Source organism: Plutella xylostella, chromosome 17 (genome assembly GCF_932276165.1).
Source record: "Plutella xylostella chromosome 17, ilPluXylo3.1, whole genome shotgun sequence".
In the NCBI taxonomy this organism is placed as follows: Eukaryota; Metazoa; Arthropoda; class Insecta; order Lepidoptera; family Plutellidae; genus Plutella; species Plutella xylostella.
In genome coordinates, this window is record NC_063997.1 from 11,785,885 (window position 1) to 11,812,624 (window position 26,740).

Genomic DNA, 26,740 nt, shown 5'->3' on the forward strand with positions numbered 1-26,740 from the left:
CGTTGCAGCGCGCACGGCAGGCGGCGGCCGTCGCGTGCTGGCTTAATCTAAACTTAGATCAGTTTAGCATTCAATTTAGTTTCCGCTTATCTGTGAACGTGTTTTTGTTCCTCCGAAATATTTTCCCTTCTGTAATCTGCTTCGGAAATAGAATAAATGAAAGTGGAGCTAATGTGCTACAATTAATAACTGTGCGATACCATCGCGTCGCGCGCCGCCCGCGGTCCGGCGTACTCGCGGCGCATTTACTAAAACACGGTAACTATACCTACTCTTCTCAAACAGTTATATAGGGTTCCGTAAAAAACGAGCCTTTGTAGTTTTCTTGTTTGTTTTTCTGTATGTATTACCTATTAATAGTGATCCCATTTTCCGTTTGTTTGCATGTTATGTACCTTTTTAGGGTTCCGTATGTCTACTAGGAACCCTTATAGTTTCGTCATGTCTGTCCGTCCATTCGTCTGTCCTGGCTCGTTCTCCGCCATTTGAGTACCGATTGCTACGAAAATTAGTGGAGATATTATGTAATAAAACAAAAACAAACAGACACCCACGCCTTGTACTAACGTACTCCCTTGCGGGGTAGGCAGAGGTGCATTGCTGCACCCACTTTTCGCCAGAGCGTTATGTTAGTCCAAAATGTCTCAATGTAATAGGGGGCGGGCATATTGCCATTTTACGGGCACATCCAAGACCCGAGAACAAATATCTGTGTTTATACAAATAAATCTGCCCCAGCCGGGAATCGAACCCGGGACCATCGGCTCAGTACTCGAAAGCGCTCGGAGTGCGGACGCGGTTATTGTAATAAGTTATTCTACCGAGCTGATATTGAGAATTTACTTCACGTGATAAATTGTTAAAATGGTGCAATGTAAAAGGTGTAAATTATTTTTGTCGACAACAAAGGATGATATTGTACGGTGCAAAGGTGCTTGTGAAGGTGTTTTTCATAAAAGGTGCGGCAAAAGAGTTGCACAAAAAGAAACATGCGACGATTGCGCAAAAAAGGACGGGACTCCACAACCATCAAAAATTGATGTGGACCCCAGCAAGCTCACCGTCGAGAATCTTCTACAGGAGGTTAATAAAAAGCTCGAGATTGTTTTCAAAATTGAGGATAAGCTGCAAGAGCTGACAGGAATTGTCGATTTCTATTCAGAAAGGTACCAAGAACTTGTAGAATTCAAAGAAACTACAGAAAAGAAAGTCACAGCTTTGGAAAGAAAGCAGGTATACCTTGAAAAATATAACAAAGCCCTTGAAGAACGGGTCGAACAGATGGAGCAGAAGGAGAAAGAAAGAAATGTTGAAATAGTTGGGCTGGAGAAGCAGGATAATGAAAACCTACCATTAGTGATCTCAAACATTGCCGAGAAACTAAACCTTAATCCGAAGGACATTGAGGAGGTAAAGCGGGTAGGATCAGAAAAGGTCGGTGAGAAGCAAAATCGCCCGCGGCCGGTGATCGTAACACTACGGTCTAAAACGGCGAGGGACATATGGATCAAGCAAAGAAAAGTACGTTTGAATAATGATAAGATATACGGTAATGGCAGTAAGCAAAATGTATTTATCAACGAAGATCTCACTAAGTACAAGAGGCAGTTATTTTGGTCGGCTAAAACACAGCTCAAGCCACAATTTAACTTTATATGGATACAAAACACTAATATACTGGTTAAAAAGAATGAATTGGAAAAAAAGATTTACAATATAAGATGCGAAGAGGACATAAAATTTGTTCTAACGGCTTTAAAAGAAAGATCCGAGAAGTCTGAATAAAGCGCAATTAGCGCGCGTACACACTACACGATTACCCTGCTATTAAAAATTCACCAGTATACAAGATATAGACAGCGATATACAGTATAATAGATACGATGATATAGCTGTATGGAGCAATAGTATTAAGATTAAGCAAAAAGAATTAGATGTAGTACACTTAAATATCAGGTCACTAAGGAAACAATTTAACCAGCTGCTTACTATGTTGAATCAATGCAATGAGAAAATAGATATTATTATATTATCTGAAGTAAACATTAAGAGGGAAGAACTATGCTTTTATCAGATTACGGGTTATACACTACACGAGAATACAAGGCAAAACCAGAAAGGAGGAGGGGTGCTGATTTATGCAAAAGATAGCTTAAATTTTACTGCTGAGATTATTGAAACGTCAGCTTCAGAAACATTACACGGAAAATTAATAATAAATAAGAATATATTGCATATTATATCTATATATAGACCACCTAGAACAAATAAGTTGCGGTTTTTAGAAGAAATTAAAATTCTACTGAAGAAAACATCAAAGAATGATGATATAATATTAATAGGTGATACCAACCTAGATATGCTGGGCGACAAGTCGAACAAAATTATAATAAAATACAAAAACATTATGTGTGAACACGGCTTACAATGCGGAATACCTACAACAGAGGTAACTCGCGAAGCGATCGTCGACGGGGTGTTGGAGACGTCATGCATCGACCATGTGTGGGTGCGCCGGCGCAACGCGCGGCTCACGCACACACACATGCTCACCTGCAAGCTGTCCGACCACCACATGGTGGGGGCTAGACTGGATCTCGTGCCGAGCGAAGATGACCCGAATGGTAATGCGACGACCCCAATCAGGTACGCGATATCAAATCACTTAGTCAAAGAAAAATTACAGCTTATAAACTGGTCCGAAATGTTGTCAATAGATTGCCCCTTAGTTTTATACGAAAAGATTTGCCTTTTGTTTGGGAATATATACAAGGAATGTACCGTTGAAGTTAAATTACATAATAAAAGATATACTCAACCCTGGATAAACAAACAGTTAAATAGGATGATTGAGCGGCGGGATGAGCTATTTAGATTATGGAAAAAAGAACCTTCAAACATGATTCGCCGATTAGATTACACTAGATACCGGAACAAAATTAATAAATGTATAAATATAGCTAGAAATAAATTTATGCAAAGTGAGATAAAGAAATGTGATGGTGATTTTCGTAAAATATGGTCTAATATAAATAAGTGGCTAGGGAGATGTAAGAGTAATTTGGATAATGTAGTAATGAAATACTTAGGTAAAACCGACAATGTTAAAAATATTTGTAGTAATTTTTCTAACACATTTACCCAAGAAATACAAAGTATAAAACATGATTGTAATTTAAAATTTTTGGACCGGAATTCTTATGTTAAAAAAAGTGATAAATCTTTCAGATTTATAAAAGTAAGTCCTTACAAAGTCGAGAGAATTATAGACAAACTGTGTTGCGAGAAAGCCCCAGGTGAGGATCAAATTAGGGTAAAAGATATAAAGTATGTAAAAACACCATTAAGTAAAGTACTGGCTAAATTTATTCATATGTGTATGTCAAAGGGTACCTACCCTGATAAATTAAAAAAATCTATAATAAGACCAATTTACAAGCAAGGCAATCATCTGGATTATTCCAATTATAGGCCTATCGCAATACTATCAGTAATAAATAAAATTATGGAATAGGTCGTGATTGATCAGATAAGTGCCTTCTTGGAATGTAATAATATATTATCGGATACTCAACACGGATTCAGAAAAGGCCGTAGCACAGCAACCGCTTTAGCTCAATTTACTAACTACGTAAACAATAGCCTTAACAATAGGAAGCAGTTACTTGCAGTTTTTATAGACTATAAGAAAGCATTTGACACACTTGGCCACGAGCAGCTGTTGCAGGCCATGGATGAATGCGGCATCAGCGGCCCCACCAACCAATGGTTTCGTAGCTACCTCACGAACAGGACCCTGCGCACCGTGATTGCTGGGACCGCTGGTGAGGAGGCTCCCGTTAGCTTGGGTGTACCAACGGGCTCAGTGTATGGCCCAGTCGGCTACATTATGCATGTCAATAGTGTGTCTAATGTGGTGCAAAACTGTAAGGTCTATATGTATGCTGACGACATGTGCCTGTTGTACGCCGGTAAAAATATGGCAGACATGGTGCGCAATGTTCAGGGTGATTTCGAAAATATTTCTAAGTGGGCTCACGACAATGGAATAATTTTAAACTTAGGTAAAACTATTCTATTCTATTCTATTCTCATAGGGGGTGAAGTTCCTGTACGTGGCTCTCTCGAGTGGAACCTTTGTACATATCCCCTTGATTTCAGCTCAGCCAGCCTAGCTCCCGAGTAAACTGGAGTAGCAGGCCTGGGTGTTGTAATAGCTGAGGTAGGCGCTCTGTTGGTCCAAGAATAGATAATCTTGTTTCTGTAGTAGGTGGACAAGCTAACAGAATATGTTCAACCGTCTCATCTACTTCCTTACATGTCCTACATAAGGGACTAGTTGAGTTACCTATGGTATATAAGTGTTTATTCACGCAACAATGTCCTGTTATTAATCCTACCATTAATGATATATTACTACGGGACAGGTTGAGTAAGTAGCGTGTAAGTTTATGGTTGTGTGCTACAATAAACGCTTTAGTTTGTCTGCAATCTACACGATTTTTCCACTCCTGATTGTGTTCAGATAGTGTTTTATCGGTGAGACATTGCCTTATTGCCTTTGATGACAAACTAATAAATGGTTCTGGCCCTATTGGTAGGGTATTTGATCCCATTCTTGCTAGTCGGTCAGCCTCGCAATTTCCTATGTTGTCTTTATGACTTTTAATCCATTGTACTGTTACATTATTTGAAATGCTTAGGTTTTCCAGTGTTCTGTGACATTCTAAAATTAATTTAGATTTTGTTACAGTTCTGCCTAAGGCACATAAAATAGCCATACTGTCTGTGTAGAAGCAGATATTGCTATTTTTTGTGTCTTTTATTTGTGTAGCTCCGTCAAGTAGGCTGGCAGCTAGGTAAAACTAAATGCATGCGTATTTATTCACCCCACAATAAACAGGCTAAAAACACTTGTAATTCGGAAATTAAAATTTTAGGCCATAGCTACGAGTGCTTTCACAATAATAAAATAGCATGTAAATGTAATAAACTGGAATTGGTAAATAGCTTCAAATATTTAGGACTGTTGATTGATCAGAATTTTAATTGGAAATTACATGTTAATGAGGTTTGCAATAGACTCAGGTCTATCTTAGGAAAATTTTACTATTTGAACAGAATTCTGAACAAACACACCCTGTATGTTGTGTATTATGCACTGGCAGATTCATTAATGAGCTATGGGCTGGGCTGCTATGGACTGACATTTAAAACATATTTGGACCAAATCAAACAAGTTCAATTAAGGCTAATAAAATACCTAACAGACAAAAAAACCAAAGACAAATGTAAAAGTGACTATTATCAATTATTTAATATTTGTAAAATCTTACCTGTTCACAATAAAGTTAAATATCTGCTCGCCTTAGAATCATATTATAGTAAGGATTATAAAGTACCACTATCACACAGTCACTTCACTAGGTCGAGAGCTAAAGGTAAACTGTCACAGCCATCATCTATAAATTATTATGGTGAGAGAACTAGAGAATACTTAATTCCTAAAATATGCAATAAATACCCTATTTTACTCAGTGAAAATAAACTATGTCTAGGCACAATTAAAAAACACCTCAAATCTCTCCTAATTTAGGTAATGTACAATTAAGTAATTATTTCTGTAAGTAGCTAAGTTAGTTTGTTTTTTGTAAGCAGTATGATTGAGGATGCGTATTGTGTGGTGCTATAGCATTACCGGTACGACATCTGCAGACATAATAATGTAATGTAGTTTCTTGCTTATGTTGTAGTAGCTAGTTAGTAGTACACTTGCATGCATATATTATAGGTTTATATAATTTAATGATAAGAGCGTACCGCCAACAAACTGTTACCAGTTTGGCGAAACAAATTGTTAAAAATAGTCGTAAGTTTTTGATGAATAAAATTAAAAAAAAAAAAAAAAAAAGTAGTCAGGGTCACTAACCACTACGCCATTCGGTCGTCTAATAATCCATTTATTGTTAAATTATAAAAAATACGATTACGATTATTGCTATATGTGTATGCTTTGGTAGAGGGGGATGTAGTTAATACTTAAATTTCAAACACTTGCCTCCCAGTACTGTTGAGTGAATACGCTGCAACTATTTGCCTTTATTATTTTATCAGGCACTTAAATATCCTTGATTTAAAATTATGATTATTGTATTAGAAAGAAGTACTGTCGTGATTATTATATTATATTTGAAGTTACAAGTAGATTTTATTAGACAGCAATAATTAGATTTTTTTATAATTAAGTATAATTATTGATATTAACTACCTAATTACGATTGCTTTAAATCATAATATGTGGGAGTAAATAAAGAAGTCTTATTTTTGAGTTCCATTAGTTACTTACTCACTTGTCCCACATACATTTTTTTAAAACGTGTTTAAAGTTTTTAATATGATGCGGATTTCATCACGCACGCGTGACACCCACACCACAAGTGTTATTTTCATACAACTATTCAGAGTGGTTGTAATACTGTGCGGATTCCATCACGCACGCGGGACAAGCACGTCGCGCGGTCAACCAGTACTAGACGCCGCGTGGTCTACGACTGGAGACCGCCTCGTTTAAATAATGTACTCTGTGGCCTCGTTTGAAAAAAAGCCTAGTAATGAATGAAGGGAGCGGCACATCGCTTACGTCGTAGGCTACGTCCTCACGTGAACGCATTTAACGCAAAGCAAGCGTGCGAGCAGCATGTTTTTATCGATTGGAATACCCGACCTGCCGTCCGCAAGCGGAGGGCATGCAACTGAGGCGATGCGGTGATACTACGTGGTTGGTGTAGCAAGCGCGCATATTCTAGTCTATGCAAGCGCGTACCCATTGGTACCCATACAAGTTAAAGCATACTAACCATAAGAGGCGAGACGGTGCGGTGTTGGTGTCGGGTGGCTCTAACGAGCTCAGTGGTAGAAGTGGGGTGTTATTTGTCGAGACGTTATTTTGTACTGACACTCCATCTATTTTGTATTTAAATACCGTTGAAATACACACTACATGTAGATAGACTGAGATAGACAGACGCGGAAGCGACCGGTTAGTGCGATCTTCCACCAACCTATGTAGCAGGGGCTTTCACCCATGGGTAGTTCATGTTATCTAGGTAGTAGGTACCTTTAGAAATAAAAGAAGGTATGGTGTTTTCTGTTTTTATTTAGTTACAACTAGTCGTCACATCACTTCACTTCCTTCACCTGGAGACCTGCAACAAACAAATATTTCTGATTAGGTTAAAAGGCTTGTTTATGGTTGAAGGTTGACGCTAACTTGCACAGAAACTCAGTCTAGATGTGTTAGGGCTGAGTCATTACTACTGTTATGGTGTGTATTTGTGGTAGTGGTTCGCAAAAGCAACGCGACCACACCTACCAAGTCAAACCAGTTAGTGCCAGACTGTTTCAGTCAATAAAGCAAATAGTAGCAAAAGAAACAGAAGGAGTTGAAAATTATGAGATTCTCCATTCCATACAATAAGGATTCAGACGTAATGTAAGTGCAATACACCAACAACTACCTATCCTCTGTGAAAACAAAAACAATTTTGTGGTAAATAATGGTTGCAAATTAAATTCTATAGATTTCATACTAAATAATCAAACTTTTTTTTTCTTGCACACTATAAATTTCGTGTAATTTGACGTAACTTTGCAGTAGGTATTGTATTAGTAGGTACTATTCGTGTGATTTTTTATTGGCATATTGAAAACAGTCTGCATACTAACTCTGTGCCTCACAAGTTACAACAGTCCCTATAAAATCTACATAAATCAAAACTAAACAACAAATATTATCAAATACACATAAGGACAAATACATAGATATCAATGGAAACATGGAACATGGCTTAGTTACTCATCAATGTGTGCATGGATATGATAATATTCTGATCACTACTCAAATCTAGCCAAGAAGTTTGCTAAGGCAATGGAATGTGTTTATGTAGGAACATCATCTGAGAATATAATAATATAGATGTGTTATCATAAAAGCCAATTCAAAAGACAGACCTGGAGGCAAGCTCTGCTTGAGCTTCTCCGCCTTCTCCTTGTCGGTGATGACGAGTGTGTACAGGAAGCGCGAGCACCGCACCTTGAACTTCACATTCTCAGGGTTCTTCTTTATCTTCACGGCTGAAACAGGAAATACAGTGTCTTTAATCATCTGTGCGGTGGTAGCTCAGTCGGGTAGGCGCCCGCGTCTCACGGAAGAGATGCGGGTTCAAATCCCGGCTCATGACATGTACCAATGAGTTCTTTTAGTACAATGTATACCATCGCTCTTACGGTGAAGGAAAACATCGCGAGGAAACCTGCATATCTGGATTTAGCACATCTAGATAATTATGTGAACCCACCAACCTGCAGTGGACCAGCGTGGTGGGAAATGGTCCAAGCTTAGGAAGGCAGTTTAGACCTTGGGGATATGCACAAAGGTTCCACTCGAGAGAGCCAGATGCAGGCACTTAGACCCCCACAGAGAATAGAATCATCTGTGCACATTATACAGGGTTTCATCTAAGACATCTGACACTTACAAACAAAAACTACTCTTATTCGAATGTAATAAGGGTTTTGACAGATGCCTTATTAAGTGAAACGATCTATAATGATGTATTTTTAAGTATTTAACTCTTAAATCTACATCTACATCTTCTCTCACAGAAACCAGGTTCTTAGGTAGCAACATAATCAGGTGCGGTAGTCATCAAGTACTTGTAAGGGTATGACCAAATGACCAGCCAATCTTGGTTGTCACGAACATCAGATCCTCAGGTAAACAAATCATTTCACTTATGATATCACTTTAAAACACGGTAAATACTCACATTTAGCGTCTTTCCTGCGGGCTTTGAGGAGGAAGTCCTTAATGTCTTTGATTTCCCGTGGCTGAAACAGAACAATAGCAACTTTATTTTAAGTAATCCAGGTTTTCAGTAAAAACAGGGATAAACTACAAAATAAACTGTCCTAAGATGAAATAAACAATACGTTAATGATAAAATAGCAACGATACATTAAAAAACGAGGTTGTAAACCAAAATAAACAGATTCCTTACCATGTTCAAGCCGATACGAAGATGCAGCACTGAAATGAAAATAATCACTATATTAATCAAATATTATACACTGTATCAAAGTGAAGCTGCAAGCTTTAAAGTTAGCTTTATGTATCACAAATTATTTTCGTAATTGCTATGATTTTATCGGATTTAAATTAGGAAAATAGAAATTTCAACATTTCGTACCTGTCAAACTTCGTAAAAGAGAACTTGTCAAAAAATGACACTGACATTAAGCTATGACAGACCGACAACACTGACAGTTTTTTTTTACTAAAGTAGTAAAGGTGCCGACACACTTGGGGACGCGGCTGTCAGCCGCGACTTAAAGGTATCTACATAGAACAACGCGGACTCAGGTGTATAGTGCCACAATCTTATCTGTTCCGGTGGTCAAAATGTGCAACAACGAGACGTCATTGTCAAACGTAATTTCATACTCTGTGCGTTATTTGAGTTGTCAATTTCTGCGAAGAGGCTGACGCTACGTTATTTAATTTGTTTTGTGATTTTCTGGGTGAAATACTGCCAAAAACGCTGTAATGTGATGCAAGAAAAGTAGTACTATATATATTGGCTTTTATGCAGGAAGAATAACGTATTCAGGCGCCTTTAATTCCCTTTGAAAAATTGGAAGAACGAGTTGCAGCGGCTACAGGTTAGTGTTGCCAAATATGACGAATAATTTTACCCATATATACTCCATGTAATTTTATGAAATATTTTTCCGAGAGGCCCGTGCCCCAGCAGTGGGGACGGGATGGGTCGTGGTACTCGTGATGAAAAGTACATTTATAATCTTTATTTTTCTTTGGTTACAGGTGTGAGGACGTGACATGATACTTTAAATCTTAGGCAATATACCAAGAAGAATTTCGCGCACCTGCTGCGATTTTAGACGAAATAATGATGATTTATGACATGTCATTGTTTTCCCAACTTATCCAGAGTTGGCTGAAAGAAATTGCTTTTTAGCAATTAGCCTTTGGAAGGAGACCCGTGCCCCAGCAGTGGGGACGTGATGGGTCGAGATGATGATGATGATGATGAATTAGCCTTTGCACACTGTCTGAATTTCTTTTAATTGTATGCTTTTTTTTCTTGTTACTTTAGAAAATGTAAAATAAAGTGTTCAAAAATAATACTTAATTAATAGTTTTTTTTAAGTCTATCTATCTCGTTTTTCTCACGACCCACATATATTATCATTGTAATCTAGATTTAATCTCCTATATCAGAAACAGAATATAATCAGAACTAATTTTATTTCTGTTCGCCGTGGACAAATTTTCCATACAACAAATGTCGTTTGATATATTATATCCACTTTCATTTACTATCGACCCTATATTTTGATTTATCTGTACTCATGAATGTATTAAATTTTGCCTATTTCTGGTTTAAAATTATAACATTAGGTAATAGCAGAAATGCATTGTCGTTTAAACCAGAAATAGGCAAAATTTAATCGATGGCATCACTGGATTCCATGACAGCGACGTCGCCACCGGAACAGATAAGATTGTGGCACTATACCCTCGGGAAGCGTCATAGCGATCTTTCTTGATCCAAAAAAGTCTGCCAATTTTTGCGGGGGGAAAATTTACCGTTTACTATGATTATGTCCCATTTGACATGTCATTATGAGTTTTATGAAGTGACATTTAATAATGAACACAGTGTCTTCATTTTTCTTGCCAATTGATGTAAAAATTATTATTATCGATAAGTGTTATCGATGAATTCGAGAACATGGATTGGAAATACTAATTTTAATTTAGTTAAATTATGAATGAATACTAAGCGAAGCCTTTATAGCCACGTGATAGGTCACGAGCCGTATCGCCGTTTTTGATGAGTAGGTACAATGCACTGAAGTTGTCGGGTAAGTGGGCAACCCGACTGTCAGATGTTTTCAAGCTACCCGAAGACCTCTGACTAGGCTTAACTTAGAAGAAGCAACAGGGACCCACGGTTTAACGTGCCGTCCGAAGCACGGAATCGACCCGAAAAAAAACGTTTGATATCGGTCACCCTCAACCTCAGCGATCACTGAAGCCAACTCGACTACAGACGCTTCCCAACCGGTACATCACTAATGCATTTTTTTGACATTGGTTGCTAGGCAACGGCTTATAACAATAAACCGTGGTAGATTATGACGTTTGACAAGTAATTCTAAGATTCTACGTCAAAAAAATAAACGATTTCATTTCATTTCATTTCATTTCATTCCATGACCGAAGGCAATCAAATCTGTGAACAAATCCGGAAATCCGAATATTCTATGAAATGAAGATGTCATTTTAGTATGTGGACAAATAATTTTCAATGAAACGAACGCTTTGCCAACTAGATTGAGTCTAGTGAAAATTGAGACTGCAACTAGTTTTTATAAATCGGTAGGCCTTTCTGGCCCACTCCCACTACCCCGGCAGAGGGGAACGTCCGTCGATTTCGTCTCCAGACCATTTATACTCAATGGGTATCTATACCATTTTCCAGAACCAATGATATGGGGGACGTTTTCATGACGTTTTGAGTTTGGCAGTTTTAAAGATGTCCGAGAGTAAAATTCTATCGACTTGTACCTATCGATATTTGTACGGGTCAATTTGTATGTGTCAGATTAAACACCGACATTGATTATCAGTTCATCTTGCAAACAATCTATCCGAGCCAAATAGTCACAGTCCTGTAATATAATTCTTTTTGTTCTATCAACCAAACTCAAATGAATTACAAACTCACGACATTCCGAGTTTAAAACAGTTTTTCTCGGCATTTTGACCAAAATAACAAACAAAATGACAAAAAACAGACCTACATGAAGGTAGATTATTAATAAAATATATTAAAATTGTTATTATTCTGAGAGGCAGCATGAGAGAGATATGCACTTTGATTAAAAACATCATAGTTTGTTTTAAAGCTGTTGATGAGAAAGTAAGTAAGAAATACTATACCTACTTACTATAACACAATGTAAAAAATTCTAATATTTTATCGATTTCAGAACGTCGACTTTGATGTGTCCCGTCTCTAGTACGTTCCATTTTACCAAAGTGTGTACTCAAGAAATATATATGTAAAGAAAACCACTACCTTATTGATATTGCTTTTCTTAATTCTTATTCTAATTCTCTTGTGACTGGCACTCAAGTCAGTTGTCAATGTGTTTAAGAAAATTTAAGAGGTTATGTTTTTGATTTTGTAAATAAAGTCTAAAGAGCTTATTTCCCGTAAAATAATATCAATACCTTAAATAGAGGCTTTAAATGTTGTTTTTTTGTCTTACAGAAAAACGCAATTACGTCTTTATTTATTAAAAACCGAATATTATTATAAAACAACATTTTCTGCACATATTTAAATAAGTATGGAGAAGTTGAGATTTGATTTTGCTGTGAAATCTGCAGCGGATGGAAAATCCAATATCATTTGCATAACCTCAATAGGTACACCTACTGGACAAGTTTTCAGTATACCGGATGAATGTCAGCCTGCAAGTTTACATCAGGTTATCACAAAAACCTCAAACTATGCCAAAGTAAGAAAAACATTGAATACACGGCACCAGAAAAGAAAAATATGGATAACCTTGACAGATGAAATATCTAAGATATATTTAGATGAAGGAGAAAACTTGCAGTTTAATGATTTCTACCTAGAGGAAATGATAGAAAACATACAAGAGGATAAATCATTATCTAGTAGTTCAAATCGAACATTGGAAAAACTTTTAGAAAAATTGCTCGAAGAAAAACAAACAAACCCGGAGACTCAAAATTTGGGTAAAATCTCAAAAGATTTTATGATTGAGAAGTTCAATGGGCGGAATGCAAATGCTCACCAATGGATTAAAAGTTTCAACAAGGAATGTGAACGCTTCCATATTAAAGAAGACCATAAGAAGATTGAAATTTTAAAAAACTTTTTGGAATACGCTGGTATAGATTGGTACAGCTGTTCGCTTATAAAATTTACAGTCGAATCAGAGTGGAACAAATGGGAGAAAAGTTTCTGTGATACATTTGGAAACAAAGGCTGGTCGCCCATCAGATATGCGCTTTCTTTTAAGTATCAAATGGGATCACTGCTTGATTATGCATTAAAAAAGGAAAAAATATTACTAGAAGTGAGGAAGTCGATTGATACTGGAACTCTCATAGACCTTATAGCAGCAGGCTTGCCTAATTATCTGACTGATAAAATTGACCGAGAAAATTTACAAGAAACGGAAGATCTGTACAATGAGTTAGGAAAACTAGAACATCTGGTTGTAAAGAATAAATATGATAAAAAATCATATTCATACTCTGACACAAAAACAAAGAAAAACGAAGAAAAGAAGCCGTGCACAATCTGTATTTCTGAGAAAAAAGGAAAACGTTTTCACCCGGAGGAAAATTGTTGGTTTAAGGAAAAAAACCATAAAGATATTGTGAAAAGTGTGAATAACTCCGAACTAGAAATCGAGCTTAACAACGAAAATCCAAAAAACTAATAGTACCGCCATTAATAAAAGTAACATTACTATTAAACGACACATTACAGGTTTCCGGAATTTATGACTCTGGTTCAAATGTGTCCTTAATAAATGCAAAATTGCTGAAGATACAAGAGAGGGAAGATATAGGTATACACACAGCAAATTTAAAAACTATTAATGGTGAGAAAAAAACAAAAGGTATGGTCACGCTAAAAATAAAAATATTGAATATGGAAAGAAGTATGAATATTTTTGTAATAGATAATGAAAATTTTCATTACGATTTTCTAATCGGTTTGGATTGTATAAAAAAATTCAAATTAATGCAAAATGAAGACCTAAATATTATACAGTGCTTCAATCCAGAAGAAAAAAGTTCCTTAAAGGAAGAAAATAACAAAAAGGACAAAGAAAATGTATCAAATGTCAAAATTCCTGATGCACTAGGTGACAAAAATAAAGAAGATGTTCCTTTATACACGGAAGTACTGGATAAAAAAACTGATTATACAGACCAATGGGAAGTTAACTTTAACGAACATATAGACACTGATAAATTTGAAATGGAAGTGAACCATTTAGATATATATCAACAAACAGAAATTGATAAACTAATAGAGAAATACAAATCAGTCTTTGCTAAGGATAAATATGACGTCGGTACTGTACGAAATTATGAAGCTCATATAGATTTGATGGTAGATAAATATTGTTACAAACGTCCGTACAGATGCACAGCTGATGATAGAAAAGAAATCGAACATCAAATATCCAAACTACTAGAGAAGGATTTGATTGAGGAATCATACAGCCCATTTGCTGCTCCAGTTACCCTAGCATATAAGAAAGAAGACGATAAGAAAACAAGGCTATGCATAGATTTCAGAGAATTAAACAAAATCGTTGTCCCTCAATCACAGCCATTTCCATTGATTGAGGATTTAATGGTGAAGACTGTAAACTGTAATTTTTTCTCCACGTTTGATATAAATTCAGCATTCTGGTCAATTCCATTGAAGATTCAAGATAGATATAAAACTGCATTTGTCACACAAGAAGGCCATTTCCAATGGACTTGCCTACCAATTGGTTTAAAAACGTCTCCAGCCATTTTTCAAAGAATATTGTGCAACATATTAAGAAAATACAAACTCTCAGATTTTGCAGTTAATTTCATCGATGATATATTAATATATTCTAAAACTTTTGAGGAACACATACTACATATATCAAGACTACTTGATGCCATATTAGAGGAAGGATTCAGACTGAAATTTTCAAAATGCAATTTTGCCAGTAGTTATGCAAAATACCTGGGGCACATAATAGAACATAATTCGGTTAGACCTCTGAAAGATAATTTAACAGCTGTCAAAAACTTTCCAGTACCAGAAACAAGAAAAAATATACGCCAGTTCCTTGGGAAAGTAAATTTTTACCATAAATTTGTACCACATAGTGCCATTATCCTGAATCCATTACACAATTTGCTACGGAAAGATGTAAAATTCATATGGTCAACAGAATGCCAGAAATCATTTGATAAAATAAAAGAATTATTATGTTCGAAACCAATACTAAAAATATTTGATCATGAACAACCTATCAAGATTTATACAGACGCTAGTATTAAAGGCCTAGGAGCTGTCTTAAAACAAGAAGATAAAAACGGGGATAACAAACCTGTAGCATATTTCTCGAAAAAATTGACAGAAACTCAAAAGAAAAAAAAGGCAATATATTTAGAATGTCTGGCAATAAAGGAAGCGGTAAAATATTGGCAGCACTGGCTTATGGGAAAAGAATTTGTAGTATATTCAGATCATAAACCTTTGGAAAATCTGAACATCAAGGCTAGAACTGATGAAGAACTGGGTGATATGACCTATTATTTATCGCAATATAATTTCAAAATAAAATATAACCCAGGACAATCAAATCAGGAAGCGGATTGCTTAAGCAGAAATCCAGTCCTGAGTTCGTGTGATAATAATGAAGATTTTTTAAAAGTTGTTAATCTAATTACCTTGGAAGATATAAAAAAAGATCAACAAAATAACCCTGACCTACAAAATGAAAAATCGAATCTTGTAATTAAGGAGGATGAAATTTACTACAAATGTAATAAAAAAAGAAATAAAATAATACTGTCAGAAGCATTTAGCAAAGAACTAATAAGAAATGTTCACCATAATTACTGTCATATCGGAAGAAGCCAGATGATAAATAAAATAATACCTTTCTACACAGCAACAAATATAATAGCCAATATTAAGAAAATTTGTGATGAATGTGACATTTGTATAAAGAACAAATCCAGAAGACGATCAAAATTTGGTTTGATGTCACATTTAGGTCCGGCTACACGCCCATTTCAGATTATATCAATTGATACCATTGGAGGTTTTGGGGGATCGCGGTCTACTAAGAAATACTTACATCTTCTGGTAGATCATTTTACAAGATATGCTTACATATTGACGTCGAAAAATCAAAACTCCAGTGATTTTATTAAGCTTATAAAAAATGTTACACAAAGTTATGATATTGATATAGTACTGACAGACCAATATCCTGGCATAAATTCGAAAGAATTCAAAGACTTTTTGAAAAATAATAATATAACATTAGTATTCACGGCTGTAGACGCACCATTTTCAAATGGGCTTAATGAAAGATTAAATCAAACTTTAGTAAACAAGATAAGATGCAAAATAAACGAAACTGATAAGAAAACTGCCTGGACAACTGTTGCACAACAATGTGTAGCAAAATATAACGAAACAGAACATACAGTCACAAAGTTTACTCCAAAATACCTTTTGGAAGGAGAGAACGTAGATATTGTGCCACTTGAATTAAAACCAAGATATACAAAAGAAGATTTGAACAGAGATAGAAAGCAAGCACTTCAAAATACAATAAAATCACACGACTACAATAAGAAGGTATACGATTCAGGAAGAGAAGAGTATAAATTCGAAGTCGGAGACAGAGTATATGTCGAAAATGGTAACAGATTGAATAGAAAGAAACTAGATGAATTGAGGATTGGACCATACAAAATCGTAAAGAAGATTTCTAGTTCTATCTATGAAGTTGATGCCGGACATAGGAAGGCAGAATCGAATCTCTATCATATTACCAAGCTATCTCCAGCAGTGTCCTGCAGCTAATCGAACAATAGAATTCAATTGTTCTCTCTGTGGGAGGGAGATGTAAAGAAAACCACTAACCTTTTTGATATTGCTTTTCTTAATTCTTATTCTAATTCTCTTGTGACTGGCACTCAAGTCAGTTGTCAATGTGTTTAAGAAAATTTAAGAGGTTATGTTTTTGATTTTGTAAATAAAGTCTAAAGAGCTTATTTCCCGTAAAATAATATCAATACCTTAAATAGAGGCTTTAAATGTTGTTTTTTTGTCTTACAGAAAAACGCAATTACGTCTTTATTTATTAAAAACCGAATATTATTATATATATTTTCTGTGCTCGTTGTCAATAAAATGACAGATTTTGCAATAGTATTCATGCGTTAAATGGAAAATTTTAAAGTGTCACCCATATCATTGGTTCTGGAAAATGGTATAGGTAAGGAATGTACACTACGCTGTTCAAACTATCGGACGTAAGGCGCACCCTAGGGTCTAGTCTAGACCTACAATCATAAGTTCTAGTAAGTGGTAAAATCTAGATTAAACCATTGACGCCACAGTTTTTCGCGAAATCCCGATCTTCAATGAAATACCAGAGTGAGTTTATTAATCCGGGTCGGGTAGGCGTTTTGTTATGGCTGAGAGCAACATGTAGATACTCTGTGACATCCCACAGAGTAGTGAGAAACCATAGACCATGACAGACTAGCTCTGACATATAAATGACAGGTGTTGTTAGTTTGGTTTACGATTCGTTGTTGTGTGTTGCAATTAATGCAATGCGAAAGCTTTTCTTCTTTATAGCATTGCTTTGTTTGAATTGTGTCGGTACGTGAGTGAGTGATAATGCTGGCGACGTGTGCGGAAGACAACGGTGGCGAGTAGCGCGGCATGCAGAGCCGCGGTCAGCGATGCAGCGCGCGGCTGGGAGGCGGCAGCGGCGGCGGCGGCGCGGGCAGCAGCGGCGCGCCGGTGTCGGCGGCGGCGGCGGCGGCGGCAGGGCGGGCGGCGGCGCGCGCGGCGGCGGCGCGGCGGGCGCGGGCGGCGGCGCGCCTGGCCGAGGTGGAGGACCCGCCGCGCGTCCTGCGCGACAAGTGCCGGCGCCTCGCGCGCGCCATCCGCAACGCCAAGCACCTCGTGGTGAGTCCCCGAGCCCCCGCGGCTGCCACCACGCTCACCTACTACTTCCCTAACACTATTGAGTTCTTCCTTATAATAAAACTTGACTAATTGGATAATGATCTGACATCTGATGTGGTGATTGTATTAAATTTTAAATTGTTTTTAGATAAAGTAATAGTGCAGAGTGTCCCTCCTCTATTTCTTTATCAATAATGCTGTGGTTGAATTTTAACCAAAGTGGCAATTCTCATTGTTATCAGCCACATATTAAATTGATCATGTCAATGATGCTGTAGCACGGCCATGCAGCCAAGCTCTCACTCTTACTAATGAATGAAGACCTATGGATATTATTATGTTCACAATAAAATACATTGGGACTTTTCATTATGAATAAATTGCTTGCACACTAGCCAGCATGCCTAATCTCACACACATCATACACCAGACTAGGCAGATAGCAATATTCTGTATTGTGTTCAAAAAAGTTAAAACTTCGAATTTTTTGTTTCTGACAAAAATATCCGGAATATGGATTTAGAAATCAATTGTGAGCTTGAAGAGTGAAGTTTTAGCTTATGTAATTACCTTTATTTAGAGATAAATGTAGCCATAGGCCTCATAATTTGTTACATTCCAACTATAAAGTCCTGACAATAAAGAGTGGAATTTTGCAAAGAATTTTTTTGATTGTCAGTTATTTACTTACTTTTATATACATTTTAAAAATAAAATACCACCATGGCTTTTTAACGAATTTATTATTTTATAAATATAATAGATTGATTAAATATGGTCTTAAACAATTAGTTGCGATCCACTTCCGTGTGCAGGACTTTATAGTTGGACTGTAGACAATGATCCAAACACAAGCAATTATTATGCCTGAAAATTTTCTGTTTGATTATGGTTTGTACTGGCTAATACTTTCTCAGTAGGTACATTCTTGTTCAGCTCTAGTACTGTCACAGAAATGCATGAAAATGTTGTGCAGTGTGTCACACGTCCTTGACATGATGTTATAACTTTACTGTGTGTGTGTGTGCAGGTGTACACGGGCGCCGGCATCAGCACGGCGGCGGACATCCCCGACTACCGCGGGCCGCGCGGCGTGTGGACGCGCCTGCGCGCCGGGCAGCCCGCGCCGCGCGCGCACGTGGCGGGCGCGCGGCCCACGCTCACGCACCGCGCGCTGGCGGCGCTGGTCGCGCGCGGCACGCTCAAGTTCGTGGTCTCGCAGAACTGCGACGGGCTGCACCTGCGCGCCGGCACGCCGCGGCGCGCGCTAGCCGAGCTGCACGGCAACATGTTCCTGGAGCTGTGCGCCGCGTGCCGCCGCGTGTACGTGCGCGCCTTCGACACCACGGAGCGCACGGCGCGCCACGCGCACGGCACGCGCCGCCTGTGCCACGCGTGCGCGCGCGAGCTCACCGACTCCATCGTGCACTTCGGAGAGCGCGGGCGCGCGGCCTGGCCGCTCAACTGGGCGGGGGCGCTGCGCCACGCCGCCGCCGCCGACGTCATCCTGTGCCTCGGCTCCAGCCTCAAGGTGCTGCGGCGCTACCGCCCGCTGTGGAGCATGGAGCGGCCCGCGGCGCAGCGCCCGCGCCTCTACATCGTCAACCTGCAGTGGACGCCCAAGGACGCCGTGGCCGCGCTGAAGATCAACGCGCGCTGCGACGCCGTGATGGCGGCCGTGGCGCGGCGGCTGCGCCTGCGCGTGCCGGGCTACAGCGCGCGGCGCGACCCGCTGCTGGCGCACGCCACGCCGCTGGCGCCGCCGGAGCGCCACACCACGCGCCGCGCGCCGCTGCCCGCGCCCCCCGGCCCCCCCGGCCCGCCCTCGCCGCGCCGCTCCGACTCCGAGCTGTCCTCGCCCTCCGCCTCCGACTCGGACGACGAGCGCCCGCTCACGCTGCTCGCGCGCCGCTCCCCCCGCGCCCCACCGCCGCCGCCGCCGCCGCTCACCGCCTTCCAGGTACCTACTGCCTACCACATCAATACCACAGATTCATAAATAGTAACTTTAATTATTATCCATAACTACTAGTACTAAAACAGGAATAAGTAATTCATGTACCATTGTTTAGGTGTCGCTGGCGAGCGGCGAGGCTATGCTGCTGCTGCGGCCCGAGCACGCGCCCCCCGCGCCCCCTGCACCCCCCGCGGCCCCCGACGCGGACGACAAGAAGCCGCTCAGCGACCTCAGGAAGTTCAGGATGTGGCGGCGCAGCGAGCTGGACGTAAAGACTGAAGTGAACGGACACGACGCGCCCGCGACCAACGGAGCCGCCTGGAGCAACGGCGAGCTGGCGGGGGCGGGGGCGGCGGGGTGGGGGGGCAAGCACGAGGAGGACAAGCCGCTCGTGAACGGCGCTCTGCAGGCGGCCGTGGAGGCGGCGGCGGAGGCGGCGGGGGCGGAGAGCGAGTGCGCGCGCGCGGCGCGTCGGTTCATCGAGCGCGCCGTAATGCTGTGCCGCCACCAGCTGTACCCCGGCCTGCACACCATCCTGGCGCCGCGCGCGCCGCCCGCCCCCGCGCCCGCGCCCGCCCCCGCCGCGCCCGCGCCGCCGCCCGCGTGCGCCTGGTGCTGGGCGGTGCGCGGCTCGCGGCGCTGCCTGTGGTACCCGCGCTGGGCGGGCGCGCGCGCGTGGCGGCGCGTGGGGCGGCGGCGCTACCTGTGCGCGTGCTGCGGCGAGGAAGACGCGCCCTCGCCCCCCGCGCCCCCCGCCGCCCCCGACCCCGACCTGGCGCCGGACGACGCGCCGGGCTGGTTCGGCAAGGGGTACCGCAAGCCGCGGCGCCGCCGGTAGCCCCGCCCGCCCCGCGCCCCGCCCCGCCCCGCGCCCCGCGCCCGCACCGCAGCTACCTCAGCAGTGTTCGTCGAGACAAGATGCATTTGACTCAATTATTACTTGTAAATATTTAGTACTTAATTATAATTCCAGCGAACATGATTTAGGTGTAATATTTGTTACTGAATAATAATTGAACTGTATATAATAATAATTAATTTATTTTTATACGAGAATCGACTGTGTTAGTGATAAATTATTGATAATGATGTAATGTAATGTTGAGTACCTAAGTATAATTCGAGCGTCGAATGGTAGGGGCAAATTAAAATAAGATTTTCTCAATAAGTATTACTATGATTCCGACGGTATGACATAATAAGTGACGAAAATAAAAAGTGACGAAAATAAAAATGAATGATGGATAAATAAATGAAACTTAAAAATTAATAGTTACGTGTTATTATTTTTCACCTAAACGACTTCGCTGAATAACGTTCAGTCAAGACGTTGGATGTTACTGAAGAAAGTTAGCACCCGTCGCGTAGCTACTTTCTTTGGTGATGGTTAAAAGGGGTAGATTTAATGATATACTTAATTATGGTTCTTAAGTAGATATATTGTCACTGTTACACAAGTTAAAACTGGTTACAAAAAAGGGGTTAAAAGGAGGATATAAGTATGAGTACAATGGTGTGAGTTCGACGGTGGTAAAACGTGTACTGACCTAGAAAGACAATTTCATGCATAAAGTGCACTGAACTTATTTTATACAAACTAGGTAATTTCGTTATTGCGTTATTACAATGTGCTGATCTGTTCGATCGCGCTGCTTCGAACATACTCCCGAGCACGAGAAGAAACAACTAAAGACAATGAAATAGTCTAATTGAAGAAGTGGTTAGCTTAATTATTATGATTATGGTTTAAAACTAAGCAAACTAAAATATGGTAAAATGTAAGTACTCACACTACACATCTAATGAAAGTAAAAATTCTGTGTAAGTAAATCTATAAAATCAAATAAATTTAAGCAATAAAAAACACTTTCAAAACAATGTTTAAGAAAAGTACAAAATCTTTTCCCTTTATGTAACACTGTGGGGATAGTCTGATGACTCCGGCTTGACTCAGCTGTTGCATTGTAACTTGATCGTTGCATATAACTTTTATAGTGTAGATATCACAACAGAAATATAAGTATTGCGACGTCACGTTCAACTCGACCCATTTGTTCACACACGGTGTTCTATGAGTTCTGCATGTATTGTTTGGTGTGTTTTGATCGCAATAGTTTTGGTCATTGTTAAGATGTAATATTGGTTTTGTTGGTTTGCACATGTAGGCATCTTCATGATATAAACATGCATCTAACTCATTTATGGTGATGGTGAAGTAAGAATCGTGTTTGAGATTAATCGCGATGTATTCTGATACTGGTACTATAGTAATCATGTTGTTTTTCAATTGGTGTGGTATAGGGATCAGTTTGTAAAGCTGAAAACCTTCTCTGCCAATCAGTGGTAGCGTAACTTCAAATATGACAAATTTTTGAGTAACTCTGGCTTTAACTTTTAATAACTTGTAGATATAACTTATCTGTGTATCTATATCTTGGATCGGTAGTTTTATATCATTTACCATCTGGCTATTTATTGTTTGTAATTCTTTGCGAAGTTGCGCTGGTGATAATAGATGTATACTTATTTGACCATGGTAAATATCTGTGATTGTGTCTAAAAGGGTTTCTTGAAGCCGTTTTAAACTTTGAATTAAACTATTGCCCGCCATAGCAGACAAAGTAAAATCATCGATAGCGTACAGGTCTTGAATTTGTTTTTGGGAGTTGTTCATGCTTTCTTATAACATATTTAATCGTTTATTAATGGTTTTATGCTGCTTTTCTATGGTGGCTTGCATTCTTTTCATTAAATTAAATTCAGATTCAATCACTGACGTTTGGTTCTTCCACAAACTTAACAGATGTTTTTCATTCAGTCTGGTAGTTTCAATGTCATCGACATACTTATCAGCGAAACGGGAGTCCAATACGCCGAAGAGTTCATTAGCCAGATACCCGACACCGTTGACGAGGCCCCGCCGGCGCCGACGCTGTCTGGCGCTCACGTTGAAATGCTGACTGAGCAAAAGTTCATTGTAGTACTCTAGTTCCTGATAATCGTGACGTAGTTGCGATATTATCATATCACAATGGGATTGCATTTCAATGGTGGTGCATAACTTTTTTAAATATTGATTTATTTTTTGATACGTATTTATTCCGTCCCAATATGGTTCTAAGTCGAAATAAACAATCATTGTCCATTTGTCTCTGACCAGTTGCAGTTGAGCTATTGGATCAAAATAGAGTGTCTGGTTAGTTGGCAGTTTTTTAATTTTGTGTTCTGCACTCAGTGGGCTGATTAGCAACATCATAATAAATAATATAGCCGATGTAAAATATGCTAGCTTTGGCTTTTTTGGACTGGCTCTCCTTTTCTCTGGTTTGTCTGGTTTGGTTGGTGGGTTGATGGTTGGTTGGTTGATGGTTTCTTGGTGAATTCTGTTTGGCTCATTTGTATCGTATACTGGTAAGATGGAAAGTTTGACTATAGGACGTTTTAAGTGGCCATTTTTGGTTTTAAGTGTGACCACTCTAATCAGACCGTCATCACCCGCGTGTGTCTCCAGTACCCGTCCCATAGCCCATTTTCCTGGTGGTAGGTTGTCGTCGTGTATGACTACTAAGTCTCCAACTTCGATATTTTTCTGTGTAGTCATCCATTTATTTCTGGCCGATAACTGTGTCAAGTATTCAGATTTCCATTTCTTCCATAGATCTTGAAACAACTTCGATGTGAGATGCCACCTGGTCCGGGCATCTTCTTCAGTTTCGATCACGGTCAGTCCTGGTCGTCCTGTTAGGAAATGAGCTGGTGTCAGACAGTCAAGGTCTTCTATATTCTCAGAAATAGCGCACAGTGGTCGAGAGTTCAAGCAGGCTTCTATCTTGGCCAATAGAGTGGCGTACTCCTCAAAGGTCAACTTTTGACTCCCTATTACTCTCTTTAAATGGTGTTTTAGGCTCCTTACTGCTCTCTCCCATAATCCTCCTGCGTTGGGCCAGGATGGCGCTATGAAGTGCCACTCAATGCCCATTTCTGTGATCTCCTTGTAGAAACTGTCGTTGAATACTTGCTCTAGTTGGTGATGCTGCTCTTGCAGTGCTCGGTTTGCCCCTTGGAAGTTGGTTCCGTTGTCTGAATATATATGTCGGGGCGCTGACCGGCGAGCCGACATCCTTTGAAGACATGCGATGAAGGCCGAGCTGCTGAGGTCCGACACTAATTCAATGTGTACAGCTTTGGTCACCATGCACACAAACAGTGCGATATACCCCTTTGTGGTTTTGATGCCGCGTCCTTTGTTGGCCTTTACTTCCTTCGTGGAAGTAAAGGCCAACAAACAACCTGTGTAGTCTACCCCGCAGTGGTAGAATGCACTTTCTGGATTGACGCGACACGCTGGTAAATCCCCCATCAGCTGGTGCTGCTTGATGGGATCGTGTCTTTTACATGTGACACACTTTCTTATTAATTTTTTGGTGGTTGAATATCCTTTTATAATCCAGTATCTTTGGCGGAGATTAGCAAGCGTGATCCGTGCTCCTCCATGGAATGTCAAAGCGTGAGCTTCTTCTATCAGCAGAGTGGTGAGTCGATGGTTTGATGGTAAAATGATTGGTGTTTTCGTTTCCTGGTTAATTTGAGCATTTTTAAGTCTCCCACCTACTCGCAATATTCCATTTGAATCTATAAATGGATTTAGGCTGAGTAATTTGCTTTTGCAATGCACAGTTTTGTGTTTTAATAAATAATTTATGTCGTTTGCAAATTCCACTTGTTGCACGTATTTGACGATCAGCAAATTTGCGCGCCGCAGTTCTTGCAACGTAAGGTAAGGTTGGTGAACTCCCTTCGTTTTACTAGGTATTCTCAGTATCCATGCAAAAATACGCGTCAGTTTGTTTATGTCCGAGTACCTTTCTAGTAATCTTTTTATAATGGTGTTAATGGTATCGTCTGATTGGTTTTGGCACGTCACTGTGTTGACTTGTTTTAGTGGAATTGGTTTCTGTTCTAATGTGGTATCGTAAATAATGGTTTCGCTGGTATTTTCCTTTTTATATGATGGCAACCATGACGGTCCTTGCCACCATAACCCATGTTCCTGAAGCTGTTGGTTGGTTAATCCACGACTTGCACAGTCCGCTGGGTTCTCACTGGTGTTCACATAGCGCCAGCAACTCGAAGGTATAGCTTCTGTAATGGCCTTAACTCTGTTAGAAACGAATGGTTTCCACCGTCCTGGTTCTCCCTGTATCCATCCTAAGACGGCGGTCGAATCAACCCAACAGTATTTTTCAAGGGCGTAGTTTGTCAATGAAATTTGAACTTTTTCCATAAGTTCGGACAATAGTTTAGCTCCCATCAATTCTAGCCTCGGGGTTGAGCAGGTTTTATTTAATGGTGCTAACCGAGCTTTCGCGGCTGCTAGGGTAATGGTTGTCTGGTTATCCGTGGTGACCTTGCAATAAATCACTGCAGAGTATGCTTTATTGGAGGCGTCGGAAAAGCCGTGTAGCTCAACTTTTTGGTTATTCTTGGTAGTACCCAGCCATCTGTTAACTTCTATGGTGTTTATCAGCTGTATGTAGAAATGAGTAAAACGCAGGTATTTTTGTACTGAACTTTTATTTTACACCAGGCACAATAAAACACACAAACGTCCATGAAATCTATCAGGGCAGTGTTGCCAACGAACAAAAGGCTTTATATCTAAAACTATTTAAACCTTAGAATAAGTATTACATTGTTTTCAACACCTTCCCTCAATGTAATACTTACATTAATACAGTAATTAATCTTGACTCTACATTCATTCTTAAACTTTGACTCTACTCTACACATGACTCTACTATACTTTAATTCTTTAAACCACACATAAAACAAAATTTTAATAATGATTCTTTTCTCAAGGGTTTTGTGAACATGTCAGCAATTTGATCTTCAGATTTAACATATATTAATTTCAACTTCTCTCTCTTAACTAACTCTTTTACAAAATGAAATCTTATATCTACATGTTTAAGCCTCTTAATACTATCACTGCTCGCTGCCATCATTGCGGATTGATTATCACACATTATGTTCAAAGGGCATACATTTTTAATATTAAAATCATCTAACGTTTAAATTCAGCATACATGTTGAAAAATTGGTCGGTAGAGCAAACAAAACTCTGGGATTTGTTATTCGCAAGGCTAAGGTATTTCAAAATACTGAAACCCTGAAACTTCTTTATAACAGCTACGTGAGATCAATGCTGGAATACTGCAGCCCCGCCTGGAACCCGGTGTATGCAGTTCACAGCGAACGACTAGAAAAGGTCCAAAAACGATTCCTTTACCACCTATCTTTCAAAGACAATCTCAGCCGCTCCCTTAGATCTTACACATCTCGCCTTGAAAAATATAAAATTGAAACGTTAAAAGTGAGACGCGATCGAGCTGACTTAATATTTCTTTATAAATTACTGCATGGTCTTATTGAATGTCCTGATCTGTTACACCTGATTACACTAAATGTACCCAAACTATCTGCAAGAGTCATTAAACTAGCGCCATTTACTCTGCCAAACATAAAAACTAACCTTGGTCAGCATGCCCCAATATTCCGCATAATGTCGTTATATAACGCTCACAAGGAGGATATTGATATTTATCATACTAGCGTTAATAAATTAAAAACTGTTAACCTAAGTAAAAATGCAACACTTTCTAATGTTTAGATTTTGTGTAAAGTATTTTCTGTTCCCGGTACTCTCAAATTTCTAATTAGAATTTTGAAACCTTTAGCACTATAATATTTATAATAATAGTAAGTAAGTAATCAGTTAATCTAAGAATTTTTCGTGTTGTGGCTACATGTTTAGAAAGTACATATATCATGAAATATGTAGGTATACCTATCTTAAGCAACATACATTGTACTTATCTGTTTTGTGGTCCTTAAATAAAAAAAAAATAAAAAAAAAAAAAAAAAAAAAAAAAAA

General features: G+C 39.4%; 3 protein-coding genes across 3 annotated transcripts; 2 read left to right on the forward strand and 1 right to left on the reverse strand.

Annotated features, from left to right (window-relative positions):
- The first annotated feature begins 3,504 nt into the window (after positions 1-3,504).
- LOC125489779 lies at positions 3,505-5,676 on the forward strand. Its single transcript, XM_048626808.1, has 2 exons — positions 3,505-4,064; positions 4,860-5,676. Exons 1-2 carry the CDS (start codon positions 3,731-3,733, stop codon positions 5,594-5,596), a joined length of 1,071 nt encoding a protein of 356 aa, XP_048482765.1. The 5' UTR covers positions 3,505-3,730; the 3' UTR covers positions 5,597-5,676.
- A 1,462-nt stretch (positions 5,677-7,138) lies between these two features.
- LOC105386232 (60S ribosomal protein L38-like) lies at positions 7,139-9,355 on the reverse strand. The gene is made up of 5 exons (XM_011556748.3): positions 9,249-9,355; positions 9,060-9,088; positions 8,829-8,889; positions 8,011-8,133; positions 7,139-7,205 (listed from the first exon to the last, which is right to left on the reverse strand). The coding sequence occupies exons 2-5, from the start codon at positions 9,060-9,062 to the stop codon at positions 7,180-7,182; spliced, it is 213 nt and encodes a 70-aa protein (XP_011555050.1). The 5' UTR covers positions 9,063-9,088; positions 9,249-9,355; the 3' UTR covers positions 7,139-7,179.
- A 7,991-nt stretch (positions 9,356-17,346) lies between these two features.
- LOC119691534 (NAD-dependent protein deacetylase sirtuin-7) lies at positions 17,347-21,054 on the forward strand. The gene is made up of 3 exons (XM_048626985.1): positions 17,347-17,849; positions 18,880-19,809; positions 19,922-21,054. The coding sequence occupies exons 1-3, from the start codon at positions 17,601-17,603 to the stop codon at positions 20,642-20,644; spliced, it is 1,902 nt and encodes a 633-aa protein (XP_048482942.1). The 5' UTR covers positions 17,347-17,600; the 3' UTR covers positions 20,645-21,054.
- The last annotated feature ends 5,686 nt before the right edge of the window (positions 21,055-26,740 follow it).